The following is a 22,739-nucleotide window of genomic DNA, read 5'->3' as shown; positions in this document are numbered from 1 at the left end:
CGCATATTCAGAAGTGTGAATTGGAAAAAACATTCTAGCTCTCGTCGTTAGCATAGCAAGTTTATCGTGAGGACACACACGAATCTAGTCTTCGGATGCCAGTGAGAATTAACGGTACTACGTTATTCAAACTTTGTTCATCGCTCCTTTATTAACACAGTAGAAAATTTGTAAGGAAAACAAATATTCAGTAATCGTGGATTTTCAATGAACATACAAAAAGAAGAAACCTGATACGAACAATGCATATTAATATAAGGAATGTATAAGTTGAGCTAAAGAACGAATCTAAAACAAAGCCCGTCTGTGGTAGTGGGGAAACTGGAAACAATTTATATTCTAACCATTATTTGGAAAAGGTGAATAAGCGGACTTCCTCTTAAGTTACTCCCGATTAATGATTCTAAACTATATTCCAATCTTCCAATTTCATAATCGGTCCTGCAAGTATAATTACGTTCAGCAACGTAAATGTGAGCGAAAAGCTAGTGAGCCATCAGTTTGCCATGTCATCGGCGAAATTCAAAAGTTTGGTCATTGGCACGTGACTTACGTATATATTTTGACTACATGCGCACTAACCATTCAATTCCTACAATATTTAAATTCTCACGTATAATACTGCCTGAATTATATAAACATATAAATCAATGATTTCCGGAAAGATAGCCGTCCCTCACATAGCAGTGAAAGACTAGAAGGAAGACAGCTACTAAATAAACATCATCCCCAGTCATCTCCTTCGCTAATGTTTTGCCAGCAAACAGTTGGATTGATGTAACATTACAGCGACCCATAGCTGAAAAGGTACGCTTGTTCAGTGTTGAGGATTCGAACCATGACCACCAGACTATGTCAGACCAGACTAGAACTTTACTGTTTTGAATACTGAGCTACTCAAGTTTCTGACTTTCTCACAAAGCTACACAAAAGTTACTGGTGCGCTAGCCATACCTCATTTTATATTGATGGATTATGAGAAGGCAACTCGTCAACACACCCAGCGTCATAATTTATTTTTATCACAAAGTAGTTTTTTTCACCAAATTATAAACAAATTATTTTCTGTATTTCTAGCTGCTCCAGCATATGTCGTAAGAAACAGAGCAGGTTTTCTCATTCGAGGTTAATATGTTGAATGATCTGGTCTGATGTAAAATTAATGAAATACAACAAATAAATGATCTGAACTGATAAACACTCGTGAAATATAACAACTGAATGATATGGCCTGATTAAAAACTCATGAAATATAACAATTCAATACTCTGGCCTGAAGAAAGCCCGTGGAATATAACAAATGAATGATTTGGTCTGATAAAACTAATGAAATATAACAAATGAAAGATCTGGGTTAATAAAACTAATGAAATATAACAAATGAATGATATGGGCTGATAAAACTAATGGAATATAACAAATGAATGATCTGGGTTGATAAAACTAATGGAATATAACAAATGAATTAACTGGTCTGATTAAACTAATGGAATATAAAAAAACGAATGATCTGGTCTGATAAAACTAATGAAATATAACAAATGAATGATCTGGTCTGATAAAACTAATATAATATAAAAAACGAATGATCTGGTCTGATAAAGAAAACTAACGGAATATAACAAGTGAATTATCTGCCTGATAAAGAAAACTAATGGAATATAACAAATGAATGATTTGGTCTGATAAAACTAATGGAATATAACAAATGAAAGATCTGGGTTAATAAAACTAATGGAATATAACAAATGAATGATCTGGGTTGATAAAACTAATGGAATATCACAAATGAATGATCTGGGTTGATAAAACTAATGGAATATAACAAATGAATGATCTGGTCTGATAAAACTAATGGAATATAACAAATGAATGATCTGGTCTGATAAAACTAATAGAATATAAAAAACGAATGATCTGGTCTGATAAAGAAAACTAACGGAATATAACAAGTGAATTATCTGCCTGATAAAGAAAACTAATGGAATATAACAAATGAATGATTTGGTCTGATAAAACTAATGGAATATAACAAATGAATGATCTGGGTTGATAAAACTAATGGAATATCACAAATGAATGATCTGGGTTGATAAAACTAATGGAATATAACAAATGAATGATCTGGTCTGATTAAACTAATGGAATATCACAAATGAATGATCTGGTCTGATAAAAAAAATTAACGGAATATAACAAGTGAATGATCTGGCCTGATAAAGAAAACTAATGGAATATAACAAATGAATGATTTGGTTTCACAAATCTAATGGAATATAACAAATGGACGATCTGGGTTGATTAAATTAATGAAATATAACAAATGGACGATCTGGGTTGATTAAATTAATGAAATATAACAAATGAAAGATCTGGGTTGATAACACTAATGGAATATAACAAATGAATGATTTGGTCTAATTAAAACTAATCGAATAGAACAAATGAATGATCTGGCTTGATAAAGAAAACTAATGGAATATAACAAATCAATGGTTAGGTCTGATAAAACTAATGGAATACAACAAATGAATGATATGTTCTCATAAAACTAATGGAATATAACAAATGAATGATCTTGTCTCATAAAACTAATGGAATATAACAAATGAAAGATCTGGGTTAATAAAACTAATGGAATATAACAAATGAATGATCTGGGTTGATAAAACTAATGGAATATAACAAATGAATGATCTGGTCTGATACAACTAATGGAATATAAAAAACGAATGATCTGGTCTGATAAAACTAATGGAATATAACAAATGAATGATCTGGTATGATAAAACTAATGGAATATAACAAATGAATGACCTGGTCTGATAAAAGTACTGGAATATAACAAATGAATGATTTGGTCTGATAAAACTAATGGAATATAACAAATGAATGATCTGGGTTGATAAAACTAATGGAATATCACAAATGAATGATCTGGGTTGATAAAACTAATGGAATATAACAAATGAATGATCTGGTCTGATTAAACTAATGGAATATCACAAATGAATGATCTGGTCTGATAAAAAAAATTAACGGAATATAACAAGTGAATGATCTGGCCTGATAAAGAAAACTAATGGAATATAACAAATGAATGATTTGGTTTCACAAATCTAATGGAATATAACAAATGGACGATCTGGGTTGATTAAATTAATGAAATATAACAAATGAAAGATCTGGGTTGATAACACTAATGGAATATAACAAATGAATGATTTGGTCTAATTAAAACTAATCGAATAGAACAAATGAATGATCTGGCTTGATAAAGAAAACTAATGGAATATAACAAATCAATGGTTAGGTCTGATAAAACTAATGGAATACAACAAATGAATGATATGTTCTCATAAAACTAATGGAATATAACAAATGAATGATCTTGTCTCATAAAACTAATGGAATATAACAAATGAAAGATCTGGGTTAATAAAACTAATGGAATATAACAAATGAATGATCTGGGTTGATAAAACTAATGGAATATAACAAATGAATGATCTGGTCTGATACAACTAATGGAATATAAAAAAACGAATGATCTGGTCTGATAAAACTAATGGAATATAACAAATGAATGATCTGGTATGATAAAACTAATGGAATATAACAAATGAATGACCTGGTCTGATAAAAGTACTGGAATATAACAAATGAATGATCTGGTCTGACAATACTAATGGAATATCACAAATGAATGATCTGGGTTGATAAAACTAATGGAATATAACAAATGAATGATCTGGTCTGATTAAACTAATGGAATATCACAAATGAATCATCTGGGTTGATAAACCTAATTGAATATAACAAATGAATGATCTGGGTTGATAAAACTAATGGAATATAACCAGTGAATGACTTGGTCTGATAAATCTAATGAAATATAACAAATGAATGATCTGGTCTGATAAAAAAATTAACGGAATATAACAAGTGAATTATCTGGCGTGATAAAGAAAACTAATGGAATATAACAAATGAATGATTTCGTCTGATAAAACTAATGGAAATATAAGAAATGGACGTTCTGGGTTGATGAAACTAATGAAATATCACAAATGAATGATTTTGTCTGATAAAAATAATCGAATATAACAAATGAATGACCTGGTCTGATTAAACTAATGGAATATCAAAAAAGGAATGATCTAGGGTGATAAAACTAATGGAATATAACAAATGAATGATCTGGGTTGATAAAACTAATGGAATATAACAAATGAATGATCTGGGTTGATAAAACTAATGGAATATAACAAATGAATGCTCTGGGATGATAAAACTAATGGAATATAACAAATGAATGATCTGGTGTGATTAAACTAATGGAATATAACAAATGAATGATCTGGGTTGATAAAACTAATGGAATATAACAAATGAATGATCTGGTCTCATAAAACTAATGGAATATAACAAATGAATGATCTGGTCTCATAAAACTAATGGAATATAACGAATGGACGATCTGGGTTGATAAAACTAACGGAATATAACAAATAAATGATTTGGTCTAATTAAAACTAATCGAATAGAACAAGTGAATGATCTGTGTTGATAAAACGAATGGAATATAAAAATGAATGATCTGGTCTGATAAAACTAATAGAATATAAAAAACGAATGACCTGGTCTGATAAAAAAAAAACTAACGAAATATAACAAGTGAATTATCTGCCTGATAAAGAAAACTAATGGAATATAACAAATGAAAGATCTGGGTTAATAAAACTAATGGAATATAACAAATGAATGATCTCGGTTGATAAAACTAATGGAATATAACAAATGAATGATATGGGCTGATAAAACTAATGGAATATAAAAAAACGAATGATCTGGTCTGATAAAACTAATGAAATATAAAAATGAATGATCTGGTCTGATAAAACTATTGGAATATAACAAATGAATGATCTGGTCTCATAAAACTAATGGAATATAACAAATGAATGATCTGGTCTGATAAAACTAATAGAATATAAAAAACGAATGATCTGGTCTGATAAAGAAAACTAACGGAATATAACAAGTGAATTATCTGCCTGATAAAGAAAACTAATGGAATATAACAAATAAAAAATCTGGTTTAATAAAACTAATGGAATATGACAAATGAATGATCTGGGTCGATAAAACTAATGGAATATAACAAATAAATGAACTGGTCTGATTAAACTAATGGAATATAAAAAAACGAATGATCTGGTCTGATAAAACTAATGGAATATAACAAATGAATGATCTGGTCTGATAAAACTATTGGAATATAACAAATGAATGATCTGGTCTGATAAAACTAATGGAATATAACAAATGAATGATCTGGTCTGATAAAACTAATAGAATATAAAAAACGAATGATCTGGTCTGATAAAGAAAACTAACGGAATATAACAAGTGAATTATCTGGCTGATAAAGAAAACTAATGGAATATAACAAATGAATGATTTGGTCTGATAAAACTAATGGAATATAACAAATGAAAGATCTGGGTTAATAAAACTAATGGAATATAACAAATGAATGATCTGGGTTGATAAAACTAATGGAATATAACAAATGAATGACCTGGGTTGATAAAACTAATGGAATATAAGAAGTGAATGATTTGGTCTGATAAAACTAATGGAATATAACAAATGAATGATCTGGTCTGATAAAGAAAATTAACGGAATATAACAAGTGAATGATCACTTGTTATAAAGAAAACTAATGGAATATAACAAATGAATGATTTGGTCTCACAAATCTAATGGAATATAACAAATAGACGATCTGGGTTGATTAAATTAATGAAATATAACAAATGAAAGATCTGGGTTGATAAAACTAATGGAATATAACAAATGAATGATTTGGTCTAATTAAAACTAATCGAATAGAACAAATGAATGATCTGGCTTGATAAAGAAAACTAATGGAATATAACAAATCAAAGGTTAGGTCTGATAAAATTAATGGAATATAACAAATGAAAGATCTGGGTTAATAAAACTAATGGAATATAACAAATGAATGATCTTGTCTCATAAAACTAATGGAATATAACAAATGAAAGATCTGGGTTAATAAAACTAATGGAATATAACAAATGAATGATCTGGGTTGATAAAACTAATGGAATATAACAAATGAATGACCTGGTCTGATACAACTAATGGAATATAAAAAAACGAATGATCTGGTCTGATAAAACTAATGGAATATAACAAATGAATGATCTGGTATGATAAAACTAATGGAATATAACAAATGAATGACCTGGTCTGATAAAAGTACTGGAATATAACAAATGAATGATCTGGGTTGATAAAGCTAATGAAATATAACAAATGAATGATCTGGTCTGACAATACTAATGGAATATCACAAATGAATGATCTGGGTTGATAAAACTAATGGAATATAACAAATGAATGATCTGGTCTGATTAAACTAATGGAATATCACAAATGAATCATCTGGGTTGATAAACCTAATTGAATATAACAAATGAATGATCTGGGTTGATAAAACTAATGGAATATAACAAATGAATGATCTGGTCTGATTAAACTAATGAAATATAACAAATGAATGATCTGGTCTGATAAAAAAATTAACGGAATATAACAAGTGAATTATCTGGCGTGATAAAGAAAACTAATGGAATATAACAAATGAATGATTTCGTCTGATAAAACTAATGGAAATATAAGAAATGGACGTTCTGGGTTGATGAAACTAATGGAATATAACAAATGAATGATCTGGGTTGATAAAACTAATGGAATATAACAAATGAATGCTCTGGGATGATAAAACTAATGGAATATAACAAATGAATGATCTGGTGTGATTAAACTAATGGAATATAACAAATGAATGATCTGGGTTGATAAAACTAATGGAATATAACAAATGAATGATTTTGTCTGATAAAAATAATCGAATATAACAAATGAATGACCTGGTCTGATTAAACTAATGGAATATAACAAATGAATGATCTGGGTTGATAAAACTAATGGAATATAACAAATGAATGATCTGGGTTGATAAAACTAATGGAATATAACAAATGAATGCTCTGGGATGATAAAACTAATGGAATATAACAAATGAATGATCTGGTGTGATTAAACTAATGGAATATAACAAATGAATGATCTGGGTTGATAAAACTAATGGAATATAACAAATGAATGATCTGGGTTGATAAAACAATGGAATATAAAAAATGAATGATCTGGGTTGATAAAACTAATGGAATATAACAAGTGAATGATATGGGTTGATAAAACTAATGGAATATAACAAATGAATGATCTGGTCTCATAAAACTAATGGAATATAACGAATGGACGATCTGGGTTGATAAAACTAATGGAATATAACAAATAAATGATTTGGTCTAATTAAAACTAATCGAATAGAACAAGTGAATGATCTGTGTTGATAAAACGAATGGAATATAAAAATGAATGATCTGGTCTGATAAAACTAATAGAATATAAAAAACGAATGACCTGGTCTGATAAAAAAAACTAACGGAATATAACAAGTGAATTATCTGCCTGATAAAGAAAACTAATGGAATATAACAAATGAAAGATCTGGGTTAATAAAACTAATGGAATATAACAAATGAATGATATGGGCTGATAAAACTAATGGAATATAAAAAAACGAATAATCTGGTCTGATAAAACTAATGAAATATAAAAATGAATGATCTGGTCTGATAAAACTATTGGAATATAACAAATGAATGATCTGGTCTGATAAAACTAATGGAATATAACAAATGAATGATCTGGTCTGATAAAACTAATAGAATATAAAAAACGAATGATCTGGTCTGATAAAGAAAACTAACGGAATATAACAAGTGAATTATCTGCCTGATAAAGAAAACTAATGGAATATAACAAATAAAAGATCTGGATTTAATAAAACTAATGGAATATAACAAATGAATCATCTGGGTTGATAAAACTAATGGAATATAACAAATAAATGATTTGGTCTGATAAAACTAATGGAATATAACAAATGAATGATCTGGTCTGATAAAACAAATGGAATATAAAAAACGAATGATCTGGTCTGATTAAACTAATGGAATATAAAAAACGAATGATCTGGTCTTATAAAGCTAATGAAATATAACAAATGAATGATCTGGTCTGATAAAACTATTGGAATATAACAAATGAATGATCTGGTCTGATAAAACTAATGGAATATAACAAATGAATGATCTGGTCTGATAAAACTAATAGAATATAAAAAACGAATGACCTGGTCTGATAAAAAAGAACTAACGGAATATAACAAGTGAATTATCTGCCTGATAAAGAAAACTAATGGAATATAACAAATGAAAGATCTGGGTTAATAAAACTAATGGAATATAACAAATGAATGATATGGGCTGATAAAACTAATGGAATATAAAAAAACGAATGATCTGGTCTGATAAAACTAATGAAATATAAAAATGAATGATCTGGTCTGATAAAACTATTGGAATATAACAAATGAATGATCTGGTCTGATAAAACTAATAGAATATAAAAAACGAATGATCTGGTCTGATAAAGAAAACTAACGGAATATAACAAGTGAATTATCTGCCTGATAAAGAAAACTAATGGAATATAACAAATAAAAGATCTGGTTTAATAAAACTAATGGAATATAACAAATGAATGATCTGGGTTGATAAAACTAATGGAATATAACAAATAAATTAACTGGTCTGATTAAACTAATGGAATATAAAAAAACGAATGATCTGGTCTGATAAAACTAATGAAATATAACAAATGAATGATCTGGTCTGATAAAACTATTGGAATATAACAAATGAATGATCTGGTCTGATAAAACTAATGGAATATAACAAATGAATGATCTGGTCTGATAAAACTAATAGAATATAAAAAACGAATGATCTGGTCTGATAAAGAAAACTAACGGAATATAACAAGTGAATTATCTGGCTGATAAAGAAAACTAATGGAATATAACAAATGAATGATCTGGGTTGATAAAACTAATGGAATATAACAAATGAATGATCTGGGTTGATAAAACAAGTGGAATATAAAAAATGAATGATCTGGGTTGATAAAACTAATGCATATAACAAGTGAATGATATGGGTTGATAAAACTAATGGAATATAACAAATGAATGATCTGGTCTCATAAAACTAATGGCATATAACGAATGGACGATCTGGGTTGATAAAGCTAATGCAATATAACAAATGAATGATTTGGTCTGATAAAACTAATGGAATATAACAAATGAATGATTTGGGTTGATAAAACTAATGGAATATAACAAATGAATGATTTGGTCTGATGAAACTAATGGAATATAACAAATGAATGATTTGGGTTGATAAAACTAATGGAATATAACAAATGAATGATCTGGTCTGATAAAACTAATGGAATATAACAAATAAATGATCTGGGTTGATAAATCTAATGAAATATAACAAATAAATGATCTGGTCTCATAAAACTAATGGAATATAACAAGTGAATTATCTGGTCTGATTAAACCAATGGAATATAACAAACGAATGATCTGGGTTGATTAAACTAATGGAAAATAACAAGTGAATGATTTGGTCTGATAAAACTAATGGAATATAACAAGTGAATGATCTGGCCTGATAAAGAAAACCAATGGAATATAACAAATGATCTGGGTTGATAAAACTAATGGAAAATAACAAATGAATGATCTGGTCTGATAAAACTAATGGAATATAACAAATGAATGATGTGGTCTGATAAAACTAATGGAATATAACAAATGAATGATGTGGTCTGATAAAACTAATGGAATATAACAAATGAATGATTTGGTCTGATGAAACTAATGGAATATAACAAATGAATGATTTGGGTTGATAAAACTAATGGAATATAACAAATGAATGATTTGGTCTGATGAAACTAATGGAATATAACAAATGAATGATTTGGGTTGATAAAACTAATGGAATATAACAAATGAATGATCTGGTCTGATAAAACTAATGGAATATAACAAATGAATGATTTAGCTTATGCTGAGTTTGTTTTATTGTCAAGACTATAATGATTAAAAAAGAAATTTAGTCTTTTTATCCTGTTTTTAACTCGTAACTGTTTTGACGTCGACCTGTCGTTAATATGTAATTTTCTTTTCACTGTGTATATACACTTAGTAGTAAATCAAAACGTACTTTACATTCTACATGCAATTACTTTGAGAAATTCACCACTAGATTTTCTTTTTGTAAATACAAGTTATACGAAAGTGCTAAAAATAGTCAACAACCAGCAAATTTCATTTGAAGGAAACAGCCATTAAAAGGAAATACAGCAGTGAAATGCACACATATACGCTCTAGAAATACAAGTGAACCAAGCAAATAACTAGCCATTTTTAACCGATAAAAGAAATTTCGAAAATTAAACATTTTCCATACAAAAACGTCAATTAAAAAGTCTTCTACAAAATGATTTTAAAAACGGCTGATTTTGATATATGTGAACCAGTATATGGCTTCACATCACACGCATGACTTTTCTTATGGGTTTTTACCAGTTGTTGACTTCAGAATTACAAATTTCCACTTCAGTGCTTTGAGTGATACTAAAATCTAGGAAATCTAATTACCCGGATACTCGTTACATAGTGTATTCACGATGTCAGTTAATGAGTTTACATGTTCTGTATAGTTATTGCACTCTAGTTTAATGTATACTTTTCAATGCTACTTGCTTGTAATATACTTTTAATTTGACGCCTCTAGTGCACGTTTTTATCCTTCAACGATTAAACATACGATTGGTATCATAGCACTCACCATGTAAATGACTATTTCTTTGTTTATTTATCAATTTATTGTATCGTAAGTACATTTTTGAGAAATTAATTTTGGACAGAAGTTTTGTTTTTACGTTTTTATTTCAATTATGAGATGAATACGTCTTATTAATTGTTTATTGTGTAAACTGCTTAGGTGTAAATTACTTCATCTGAGTAAATTATTAGAACCTTACTATTAGTACTTTGAATAAATGCATCTCACACAAATAAATCTTTGTGATGAATTTTAAGGATTATGGGAGCTGCTAGAACAATAAAAGATGAAAAATGTTATCGGTATCCAACAACTGAATATAATATTTATAAACAACTATTTGAATCTGTGGCAAAAATAGATATACAACATTTATTATGTATATACTACAAATATATTATAACAATAATTTTTAAGCCATAAACAAAACACATTAACATTAAAGAAAATACGCTTGCACCCTAGGATCGTTTTAAAAATATGCAGCATATTTCGTTTGATTTTAATGTGTTTTGTTTAAGGCTTAAAACCTATGGTTATAATATAATTAATCAGAGGTTGGGATTTGCTGCTTCTAATGCAGTCCTTCCTCATGGTTTTGTTTACTTATTTAACTTCATTTAAATGTAATTATTTAATTTATCTAAAATATGCTACAAAGACACACATCGATATATATAGCTTCAGTTGAAATCTCACAAACAAATTCGTGACGAGATCTTTCAGGTATTGGTACTTACAAAACTACGCATTAAAGTTCTTACTGTAAAATTAGTAAACAAGTACAGTATATTAACCTATTCTGACAAGTTTTCTAATAGGGAATGATAAAACTAGACAATCAGTAAGTAAATGTAAAATGAAAGCATGATTTTGTTATACGTTTGATCAGTGAAACTGGACAAAAGGCCCAACTTGTGGGTGGCACAAATAATGCAGGTGCAATTCGTCTAATAACTCGTTTCTTAGCAAACACAGCTCACGTGGCGCTTTGGTTGCTGGAATATAATATGTTACTGTATGTATATATACATACGCCCTCAAACCATAGTGTTTCGAATGCATTTGACTTCGACTAATTGAACTAAGCAGTTTCAGTTCACGCTAAACTACAAATCGTCGTAAGGTTAGTAACATGGTGGAAGAACTACAACTACTGTTTTCTTGTTGATAGACGATTAATAGTTGAATAAACATCGCTTGTTACGAGTACATAAAACTGTTACATTATTATCGAAACATAAGTGATAAAAATGAAAAATCAAATGGACGTTTTTAGGTGGCAGTCGTACCGTAAAACTTGGTACATTTAGCTCTGTTTGGGAATCACAGTTCATCTACGTCGGATAACTTACTCCTGACTGGCATGGCTTATTGAATAAGTTCTTCTAATACTTCCTTCTGACACCTTGTACAAATACATAAACCGCTATGCACTATTCTACAAACATTTTTTCTTTACGGCAAACAGTCATGTCGGTTCATATTTATAACATTTAACTTTTGAAGCAGTTCCCTGAACTATGTACAGAAATGTAATTTCAAGCAGACTTTCCTCTGAATTAAACGTTACAACAGAAATTTCCATTACTTTAACATTAACCAGCACATTCTTATATTTGAGCTTGTACAAACAAAACTTGTTTTAGAGACGTTAACCTGAAATTAACTATAAAGAAAAATTATTATTATTAAAACAGATATATTTTAATTAAGATCTCGCACGATTCAATGTTTACTTTTTATATAGAAATGTTACTTCACTGTCTATCTCACCATGCTTGAAAAGTTCCAGTTATTCTTATAACTACCTGTAACGCCCTCACACCCCCACCTCCTGTTTGTGAGATCCTACAATTTTATTGTGTAAAAATGCATGTAAGAGTATACAGTGTGTTTTCAACAGTTCTTTAAGATTATGGTAAAGTTCTGTAACAGCTGTGCTTTCAAAGTTCCCAACACTTTTCTGACATTAAATTCTGTCTATATTTCAGGTGTTTATAATGTTTTTCTTTCTTTCTTTGTGCTATGTTTTCACCTTAAGTTCATTTACAATATACTGGTCACTGCGTGGAATACCAAGAATATCTTATATTACAAGTAATCAGTCCTCATTACGTGGTCGTGTAAAAATTTTACCAAGTAATTACATGCAAGCTTTGACACATTACCATATTTCCTTCCATTATTCAATTATCTGACATACTTCTTCATACAAAATAAAATATTTTATTCTTTATTTTGTTAGCTATGCAGGCTTAGCCAGCTATAAAATTCTGTTTGTAAAGGTAGAACGGATTTATTATAAAATCGTTACAGTGAAGAGATTCAAGCTTTAAAGATAACATGCAGTAATATAACACTGCGTTCTACTTCATGAATACTATATAAATCTAACAATGCAAAATAAATAGCTCCAATTCGTTACTGAGTTTTACCTCTGTTTCTGGTTTCTTCATTGATACGAACCTAACTAATCACAAAGAATATGAAGGCATTTTTCTTGTCCTGCCACATCTAAAGACAGCTTTTGGATTACTCAACGATGTTCGTAAAATACTCGGAAGATCACCAGAGTGGATAATCACAAGAACTCGAACTAGTATATGAAAAATGTACAACTTGCTCAATCCCACATGACGCTGGCATTCTACGATCACGAGCGGATGAAAAATAATAATACTAAAAGAAAGTTCCACCTAACAAATCCATTAAAAATGTGAATAACTAAAATCGTGGTTTCAGATATAAGAAAGAAATGTGCAACCAACAAATGAGTTTTAGTAGAAAAATTGAAGAGCTTTTTCTTTAGATTTTAACTATATAAAAGTAGTAGAAAATTGAAGAGCTTTTTCTTTAGATTTTAACTATATAAAAGCTCCAAGGACCAGTGCTAATTTACCTCATTCACGCAATGTCTGTTATGAAAGAGTTACGTCTTCAAGGATAAGATAGAAAGTATCATATACTTTTAGAAAATTGATTATGTTAAAGATACAAGTGAGACGACCAAATAAAAACTATATATTACAATAAAATACCTACTTTGGGCCCAAAAAACTAAAAATAACGTTCTGTTAAATTAATCCTTCTTACAAAAGGACAAGGTAAATTAAATTACCACAATAACTAAAGATTCGAGAAACAAATACACACAAACTCACAACACAGACTAAACTAAAGGAGCTTTGCTATCTCATCTCAGAAAGTTTTTTTTTTAATTTCGCGCAAAACTACACGAGGGCTATCTGCGCTTCCATAATTTAGCAGTGTAAGACAAGAGGAAAGGCAGCTAGTCACCACCACCCACTGCCAACTCTTGGGCTACTCTTTGACGAACGAATAGTGGGATTGACCGTCACATTATAATTCCCCCACGGCTGAAAAGGCGAGCATGTTTGGTGTGACAGTGGTTCAAGCCCGCGACCCTCTCGGAAAGATTCAAATACAACTCAACTTTCTCTCTAATATTTAAAATAGTCTGACTAATAATATAACATAAGAAGTCAAATTACTTCTTTTTTTAGTTAAACTGATTATAAACTCTCTAAAGCTGTGGATCCTGATGTGAATGTTGAGCCATTAATCTGGAAAAAGCCACCAAGCTTCAGCTAGCCAAGGAAAACACAAAAACAATCGAAAGTGCGACGTTCCGTAGACACTTGTCAGAATAGTTAAAAATGGTTTAAAGACCACGTAGAATAAGACGGAATTCTCCATAGCCGCGACACTTGAAATCCTTTTAGACAGAATTAGAGTAATCTATGAGACCTTGGTCATAGTTAAATGCAACAATCGAAAGGACATGACCTCCTGAGTCCAAGACTATAATTAGATCTGAAATCGGTTAAGAGATTACGGAGCTATGAGCTAAAAGTCTGTACTTGAAGAAGAAGAAAAAAAAAAAAAACTCAAAGCATTCTATGAGGCCCCGGCATGGCCAGGTGATTAAAGCACTCAACTGGTAATCTGAGGGACGTGGGTTCAAATCCTCGTCACACCAAACATTTGGAACAATAACCCTTGCTGTGTTGAGGAAAATGTCTCGCAGAACATGGCGTCGCATAATATTATGTAGCGAGAATGAGGGACAGCACACAGATACACTGGATACAAATGATATATGGATGGGTAGGAACGTACGGGCCACCCTGTATATACATATATACAGTGTCTGGAACCCTCGATTGTTTAAAATCCACTTTCATTTTAAGTACTGATTTGTTTCGGCAATATTTACTTGACATGTTATGTACGTAGTTATAAGAGAGAAGTTTAGTAACAAAACCCACCACAGTTATTATAAGAATTAAAGTGCATAAACATAACCAGTTAAACATAGTTTAAAACATTACTTTTCCGTAACATTTACGTAAAAAATCTCCCACCCACCACCATTCTGCTCCAAACAGTCTTTTTAACTGACCCAATCCCAAATCTGAGCACGTATTATCTTAAAAATTCAAGCCAGTAACCCTTCTAAATGAACAAGCACCTACGCATTTTCTGACGTTCCTCCCTTATCATGAGTAAGAGCCTAATTTGGGTGAGAAAGGTCAGAGAACTTGGGCTGGAACGTCGAATACACTATCCATTCTTTCCTATTGTTAGGCCTAATTTCTTAAAATCATAGTACTCTTTACGACACCAGCATGATTTTATTCATATTATTCGAGAACGATAGACACACCCAAAGATTGTTTTCTAAATACAGTTTATATCATTGCTTCCAACTGAAAATAGCGAATTTCGTGACTGTTCCATATAACTGCATGCAAAGTCCTTGATACAGAAATCGACAATATAGATTGCTGCTTTCCGTGGCCGCACGATTCCTGAAGAACTCATTATTATAAAGTATACTTTATCTCTCGTAAGTTCTAGAAAAGATACAAAGAAACGTCGTTAAGCTTTACCGCATATCTTTGGACATTTGTAGAGCTGAAGACGTTTCGCTTAAGATTTGAATGCATTTCACGTAAACGTGAATAATTAGTTACATAAGCTCACTTTGCTTCAAAAATAAAGTATAACATAACTCGCAAAAGTAGTGGTTTTCATGAATGAAGTTTTTTTTTTCTTGAAGTCGTCGAGTAGAGAAAATATGAACCATTAAAAGCTAATCAAATAACGACTACATCACGAATCCAGGTTTTTACTAATTAAAATAAGTCGCACTTTATATTTGTTTGTTTGTGAATTTCGCGCAAAGCTACACGAGGTCTATCTGCTTTAGCCGCCCTTAATTTAGCAGTGTAAGACTAGAGAGAAGGCAACTAGTTATTACAGTCCAACTCTAAAGCTGCTCTTTTAACCAACGAATAGTAGAATTAACCATCACATTATAAAGCATTTTACGGTTGAAAAGACGAGCATGTTTGGTGTGACTGGGATTGGAACCCGTTACCCTAAAACTACGAGTTGAGCGCCTTAACCACCTGGCCACGCTGGACTTTGCACTTTATCTACAATCTGATTATGTGCTTTACCGTAATGTTACGGTAACGGTAAAGTAACGGCTTACTTATGTTAAGGTAATGAATAACAAATACTCTGTGGCCAACTAACTGATAAGGGCATACGCCCTTGCGGCGACAGTGACGTTAATTACAACGACAGTAGCTGGATTATGGTGGGTGAATTCAAGGAGTTTGCAACAAACGTTACTCGTCGCCACAACTCATTTAATAAGCGAAAAAAAGACAAATACTAGAGATTTGGCAAAACACTTCTTTAATTGAAGTATATTACGAAGTTAAATTCATTCGGAAAGTACTAAAAACAAGCTTCTAGATACATAAATTATATTAACAACATAAAGCGAAATACCATACAATAAGGTCCGTAGCCAAGTTTACAACAATTCTTTAACAAGGTTGATAATGGTTTTGTTTATTTGTTTTGAACTATCACATTCTTATCTTGTCTTATTATCGCATTAGCACTTGATCACTTTAGTGCGTCCGAGTTTTGCAAAATGTTGTTTAAGTGAAGCTCAGTTATTTCGCCTCATTTCGGTCTCTACAGGTATCGAAATTAGTTTTCAGCGTTATAAGTCTTACCCTATTGAGGGAGCATCCTTCTGGGCTAAGGACAAGATGGTCCAATGATTGAAACCGCAATATGTCGCTGAACATGCTCCGCCCATTGATCAGTGAGCACGTTATAAAAATGACAGTGAATGGAGCTATTCGATTAAAGTAGTTGCGCACACGATAAAATCTATCAGTTGTTTACTTTCTTCTAATCAAAGATATTGAATTAAAAATGTTTCTGGTTGAATCGTGGTGTTCCTGATTGGCTATTTTGCTCATAAGTCTTATGAGGTACAACTTAGATTGAAAATACCGATATACACATACCCATCTAACCAGTGTACGTCACGTCGCGATTAAAATAGGAGTCATTAAAGCAAAAAATGCATTTATACAGATAAAACAGTTCGATTACTGTCTGCCTCTTAGGACTTAGAAGGTGCAAGAGGGCCAAAAGGGATGTGCGTGTCGTGAAACCTTGTAAGTGTAGTGAGCATTGGTATAATAAGCACTAAGTTAAATACGTAGCGTTGAATCACTTAGCCTAGAGCCAAATGCATCAAATTTATCATGAGATTTATCGATTCGGTTTTAAACTTAAATCGATGTTGCATAAAGCTATTTTCTGTAATATCATCAACGTTTATCACTAAAACGGTTGTCACTACAATTAACGAATACTCTAAATTAAAAAGTCAAATATTCTTCTAGTTTCATTGACTATACATTTCATTTTATATTTTCAGTAAACAAACTAATAACAATATTAGGTAATAATTTGTTACTATGCAACGACATAAAAGCAACTGCTGGAGCGCAGTATTTAACAAAACGCACTAGATTTTCTATATATTACAAGTTGTTAACCTAACAATAACTTTCATAGTTATTCCATGAATTAGCCAAGAATGCATTTCATGAATGATCTTAGTTTTGATTGGCTCGCAAAGAAATTTACCAACATTTGACTAATGCGATTGCACTATTCTTCTTCACTGTTAGTTTGGTTTGTTTGTTTTGAATTTCACGCAAAGCTACACGAAGGCCATCTGCGATAGCCATCCCTAATTTAGCAGTGTAAGACTAGATAGATGGCAGCTAGTCATCGCCACCCATCGCCATTCTTGGGCTACTCTTTTACCAACGAATAGTGGGATTGATCGTCACATTATAACGCCCCTACGGCTGAAAGAGCAGGCATGTTTGGTGTGCATGCATCGTTTAGCATCGTTTTTTGCCAAGTACAATCCGCCTACAGCTTTGAAGATGCAACGTCCTAGACCAGAGTTTCTCAAACTGGGTTCCCGATGTTTGATAAAAAAAAAAAAGTTTAAACAAATGATTCTTAGCAAACAAATATTCAAATCTATATGAATTAAAGCATCTGATTTTGGAATACAGCTTTTCATGTATATATATATATTTTTTTTTTTCAAAACAAAAACATCGACATGTTTAGGGGTTCTTGCAAATAAACAAAAAATTAACAAGGAGGTCCTCCGGTTACTAAAGTTTTAGAATCGCTGTAATGTAGACAATTTTTAAGCTGTTGAAATAACCTTGCGCCTGTAGAAAGACAGTGCTGTTCACATTAAACACCAATCTCAATCCTTCACACAGATTCGTTAACAAAATGTGTAAAACCAATAACTAAATATATACAAACTAACACAATTCCACCCACCATGGTATCATTGAGCTTAATGCTGTCTTTATAAGAGTTGAAAGTTGTCAATGCTTTAACGTGGTGTAAGTCCGGTTATTAAGTGTTAGTTACGAGTCATTTCCTATAGTATTTGATAACTACGTTAATACCCCAGGAGAAGAGCTTTATTAAAATATATTAAACGATCTTTATAGCCGATTTTCATGTTTCAATAACCATTTAAAAAAGCGGAAGTGTTATTAGCTAAATATACCATAAACATTACCAACATGATGATAAATAAATAAATATGTATATATATATACACACACACACACAGACATTCTGCTTCTACTCAACACCTGCCACACGACCCAGTCCAGCATCTTCTAGTATTGGGCCAAAAATGATCAAAAACAGGGGTCATTTCGGAAACCAATAATCTATGGTTATTTCTAGAACAAAAAAGAAACTAAATACTAATGAAAATGTGGCACGATTAAACCTATGTGGATTACACTATGGTAGTACCAGACTGGGTATTATATTTACTGTTCATTACACAAAAGGTATTTTTAATTTGAGAATCTCCAGAGAAATCATCTTGCTTCTGTGCATCTGTTTCAACTTCGACACTGTATTTTTAGTTTTTACTGTAAGGTTAGTTTTGCAAGATATTAAAATTAATGATTTGTTATATATAATTCAAATCCAAGATAACAGCACGACTCTGCCCGTTGATTTACGTTTTGCTGCACATACAATAATTAACAGGTTTATCTACGATTCAGCTGGTGTGTCAAGTCAATAGGGATATCTTTCAATAAGTTCTTCCCTCGTCAGTCTTGCACCCACAGTTTAGTTAATCGCAACACGTAAACCATCACATACACAGTCACATCTAGAATATTTTAAGCATGTTTCATTGCTACACTGTTTTCTTCTTTATATTTAAGTTAACTTATCTATGGCTTTCATAATTTTGAATCAGATCACGGTTCTGGTCCAGTGACCTAGACCTCGAAATTAGCACCAAACGTCGTCTTCTTGTCTAATCAAAACAACCCAACCCTTTCCAGAATGATTTTTCTTTTTATCCAAATCAAGATACTGGGTGGCTCTTGTAGCAGGCGGGCGTTAATTACAATTTAACGAAAGAAACGCCCAGTTTTCTCGGGATTAGTTCTCATTCAGGCATTTTGAGTTTCTGAAACGTTTGCTTCATTTGGATTAAACATTTTCAAGAATTATTAAATGATTTTCAATTAAATTAAAACAAGAAATAAAGATAGCTGTCTGAAAGGGCAAAAACGATTTAACCTTCCTATTATACTTCGGGTCTATTTGACCCGTCACTGGTTTCCGTGACATTATAATAAACTCAAATATATATTTAAATTCATTATAACAAAAATATACATCAACTTCTTATATTTAATATCAAAGAGTAAAAGCTAGCTAAAAAAATATTTTATCAATTTAAGGCTGTTTAAAATTATTTAGGATTGTATAGGGTCAATATGATCCAAATCTTAACAGACGTACACATATCTTGAACATACAAGAAGGGTAAAAGAGTTTGTTTTTTCAATGCTACAATAATTGTTTTGTTTCTAAAATTCGCTCAAATTCACACGAGGGCTATCTGCGCTAGCAGTCCCTAATTTAGCAGTGTAAGACTAGAAGGAAGGCAGTTAGTCATCATCACCCACCACCAACTCTTGGGCTACTCTTTTACCAACGAGTAGTGGGATTGACTGTCACATTATAACCCCCACGACTGAAAGGACGAGCATGTTTGGTGCGAAGGGGACTCGATCCCGTGGTCCTTAGATTATGAATCTAGTGACTTAACCACCGGACCATGCTAGGCCACAAGAGTTGGAAGTTAAAGTTTTTTTAGAGGACACTAAAAGAATTAAAGTTAAATGTTAATATTTTCTTTAAAGAACCACAAAAGGATTTAGAATAAAAACGATATTTTGTATAAAAGTCAATAAGAGTTCTGAATATTCGTTTTTCTTGTGGATATATATTTAAAATATCAAGTTTTTGAAGATTTAGAGAGTTAAAGCTTTGTTTTACAAAGACAAGTTAAAAAATTTGAAATGGCAAGATATAAATCTATCAAGTAGTCCCTGTTGGAATTGTACTGACCGCAAAAATAAGATCTCAAGGCGATTTTATCTCACCACTTAGTTTCCCCCCGCTAGCACAGCGGCAAGTCTCCGGATTTACAACGCTAAAATCAGGGGTTCGAAAGCCTGATGTGGCTTTGCTATAAGAAAACACACACACCACTTAGTTTCCTTTACATTTTGCATTCGAAATTATCTTTTAATAAACAGCAAATTATCAAAACATAAATGTTTCTAAGGAAACTATACATTCGGAATATCGTTTTATTAAGGTGCTGAAAGGGTAGGATGATAAATGCTTGTGTTGTGATTTCCTACTTCACAAGCGATATAATAAATCATATAAATATATATATTACAATATCCTAACTCACAAGTACATATTTACATATTTTACATAATTGAACGGCCCTGTACACCATGCCTTGTGTGTGTGTTTAATTCTGATACAAGTTAATATTTATAAAATTATGTACGTGGATGCATAATGATTTCAGATTAGGGTATAAAAGTGTTACGCATGCGATAACATAGAAGTAGCAAACATACATATGTGAATACCAAAGACATGATTATGTAATTCTTTTACTCATATAATAATTGTCTGTTTGTTTTTTGAATTTGCCCCAAGGCTACACGAGGGCTATCTGCGCTAGCCTTCCTTAATTTAGCAGTATAAGACGAGATGAAAGGCAGTTAGTTATCACCACTCACCGCCAACTCTTGGACTATTCTTTTACCAACGAATAGTGGGATTGACGGTCACACTATAACGCCTCCACGAATTAAGGGGATTCGAACCCGTAAACCTCAGATTACGAGTCATGCGCCCTAACCAGCTGGCCATGCCGGGGCCTATATAACAACAGAATATGTTTGTTACATTATTATTACATTATTAGATGTACGTGTGCATGCGCTTTCTTACAGTAAAGCCACATTGAGCTTTCTGCTGAGTTCGTCGAGGGGAATTGAACCTCTGATTTTAGGGTTGTAAGTCCGTAGACTTGCCGCTGTACCAGAGAAGGACTTAGATGTACCTACCTCCAATTTTCCATATGTATTTATCGAACGCATTAAACATATATTTATTTTTTATATTTTAATTACATAAAATCTTAACATGTTTAAAAATTCCAAATTCAATTTAATTGTAAAATTATAGTACATCTTGTTACATAACTAAATGTAGTATTTTAAATAAGTTCAAAAAGAGTTTATTTTGTCCACTTTCGGTTTCGCTCATTAAAACTGCTAAATATGTTTCGAGTTCATCTCAATTAGTTCGTTGTTTGTTGAATTTCGCGTAAAGTTACTCGAGGATTATCTGCGGTACTCGTCCCTTATTGTGAAGTGTTAGATTAACGATAAGGCAACTGAGTCGACAACACCTCACGCAAACTCTTCGGCTACTCTTTGAATAGTGAGATTGATTGGTACATTGAAAGGGGGGGGGAATATTCAGTACCGTATTTCAATCCCAAGACCCTTGCGAGTCGAACACCTTAACCACCACGCCATGCCAAAGTCCTTAATGAGTCTATATTAGATACTTACATTACGATACACAGTAAATGGATAAAAGAGAACGAAAACAACAGTGAAACATTAATTCTCTAAAACTATGGTGCATCGTTTTCCTAATTGTTGCTACGGCAACAGATAAAAATGAAAATCGACTTACAAGGTGGATTCCTCTCCATCATTAATATAATATTCCAACTGACTGAAGTCAAGTGCCTCGTTGTCAATTCCTCCAAAGTCGCCAAGCCCTAGAAAAACGAAAATAAAACCATTAAGATTGAAGAGATTTATTTAAGAAGCGGGGATCGAGTCATAATTCTTCACTAGATATCTCTTACTCTTTTTTAAGTTGTACATTATCACAGATACAAATTTTTGCCAAAGACATCTAGGTGTGATCAATTATATCTACATCAGGGTCAGTAACAGTGAGTGAAAATATACGCAGATAAAGCAACCAGTAGACAGTCTGTTAAGTGCTAGCTCTTGGTGAAGTCTACATATATACTGACTGACCAACTGACA

General features: G+C 31.6%; 1 protein-coding gene across 1 annotated transcript in view; it reads right to left on the bottom strand.

The window, feature by feature from the left end:
• LOC143226329 (myelin regulatory factor-like) overlaps positions 1 to 22,739 on the bottom strand; it is a 96,260-nt gene that overhangs the window by 44,004 nt on the left and 29,517 nt on the right. Inside the window, exon 2 of the mRNA XM_076457147.1 lies at positions 22,375 to 22,462. Within this exon, the coding sequence (XP_076313262.1) occupies positions 22,375 to 22,462 (88 nt within the window). The remainder of the gene's footprint in view (positions 1 to 22,374; positions 22,463 to 22,739) is intronic.

The sequence above is a fragment of the Tachypleus tridentatus genome, chromosome 9 (assembly GCF_004210375.1).
Source record: "Tachypleus tridentatus isolate NWPU-2018 chromosome 9, ASM421037v1, whole genome shotgun sequence".
Taxonomy (NCBI): Eukaryota; Metazoa; Arthropoda; class Merostomata; order Xiphosura; family Limulidae; genus Tachypleus; species Tachypleus tridentatus.
Note: the sequence above shows the minus strand (reverse complement) of the source record. Positions and strands in the feature narration are given on the sequence as shown.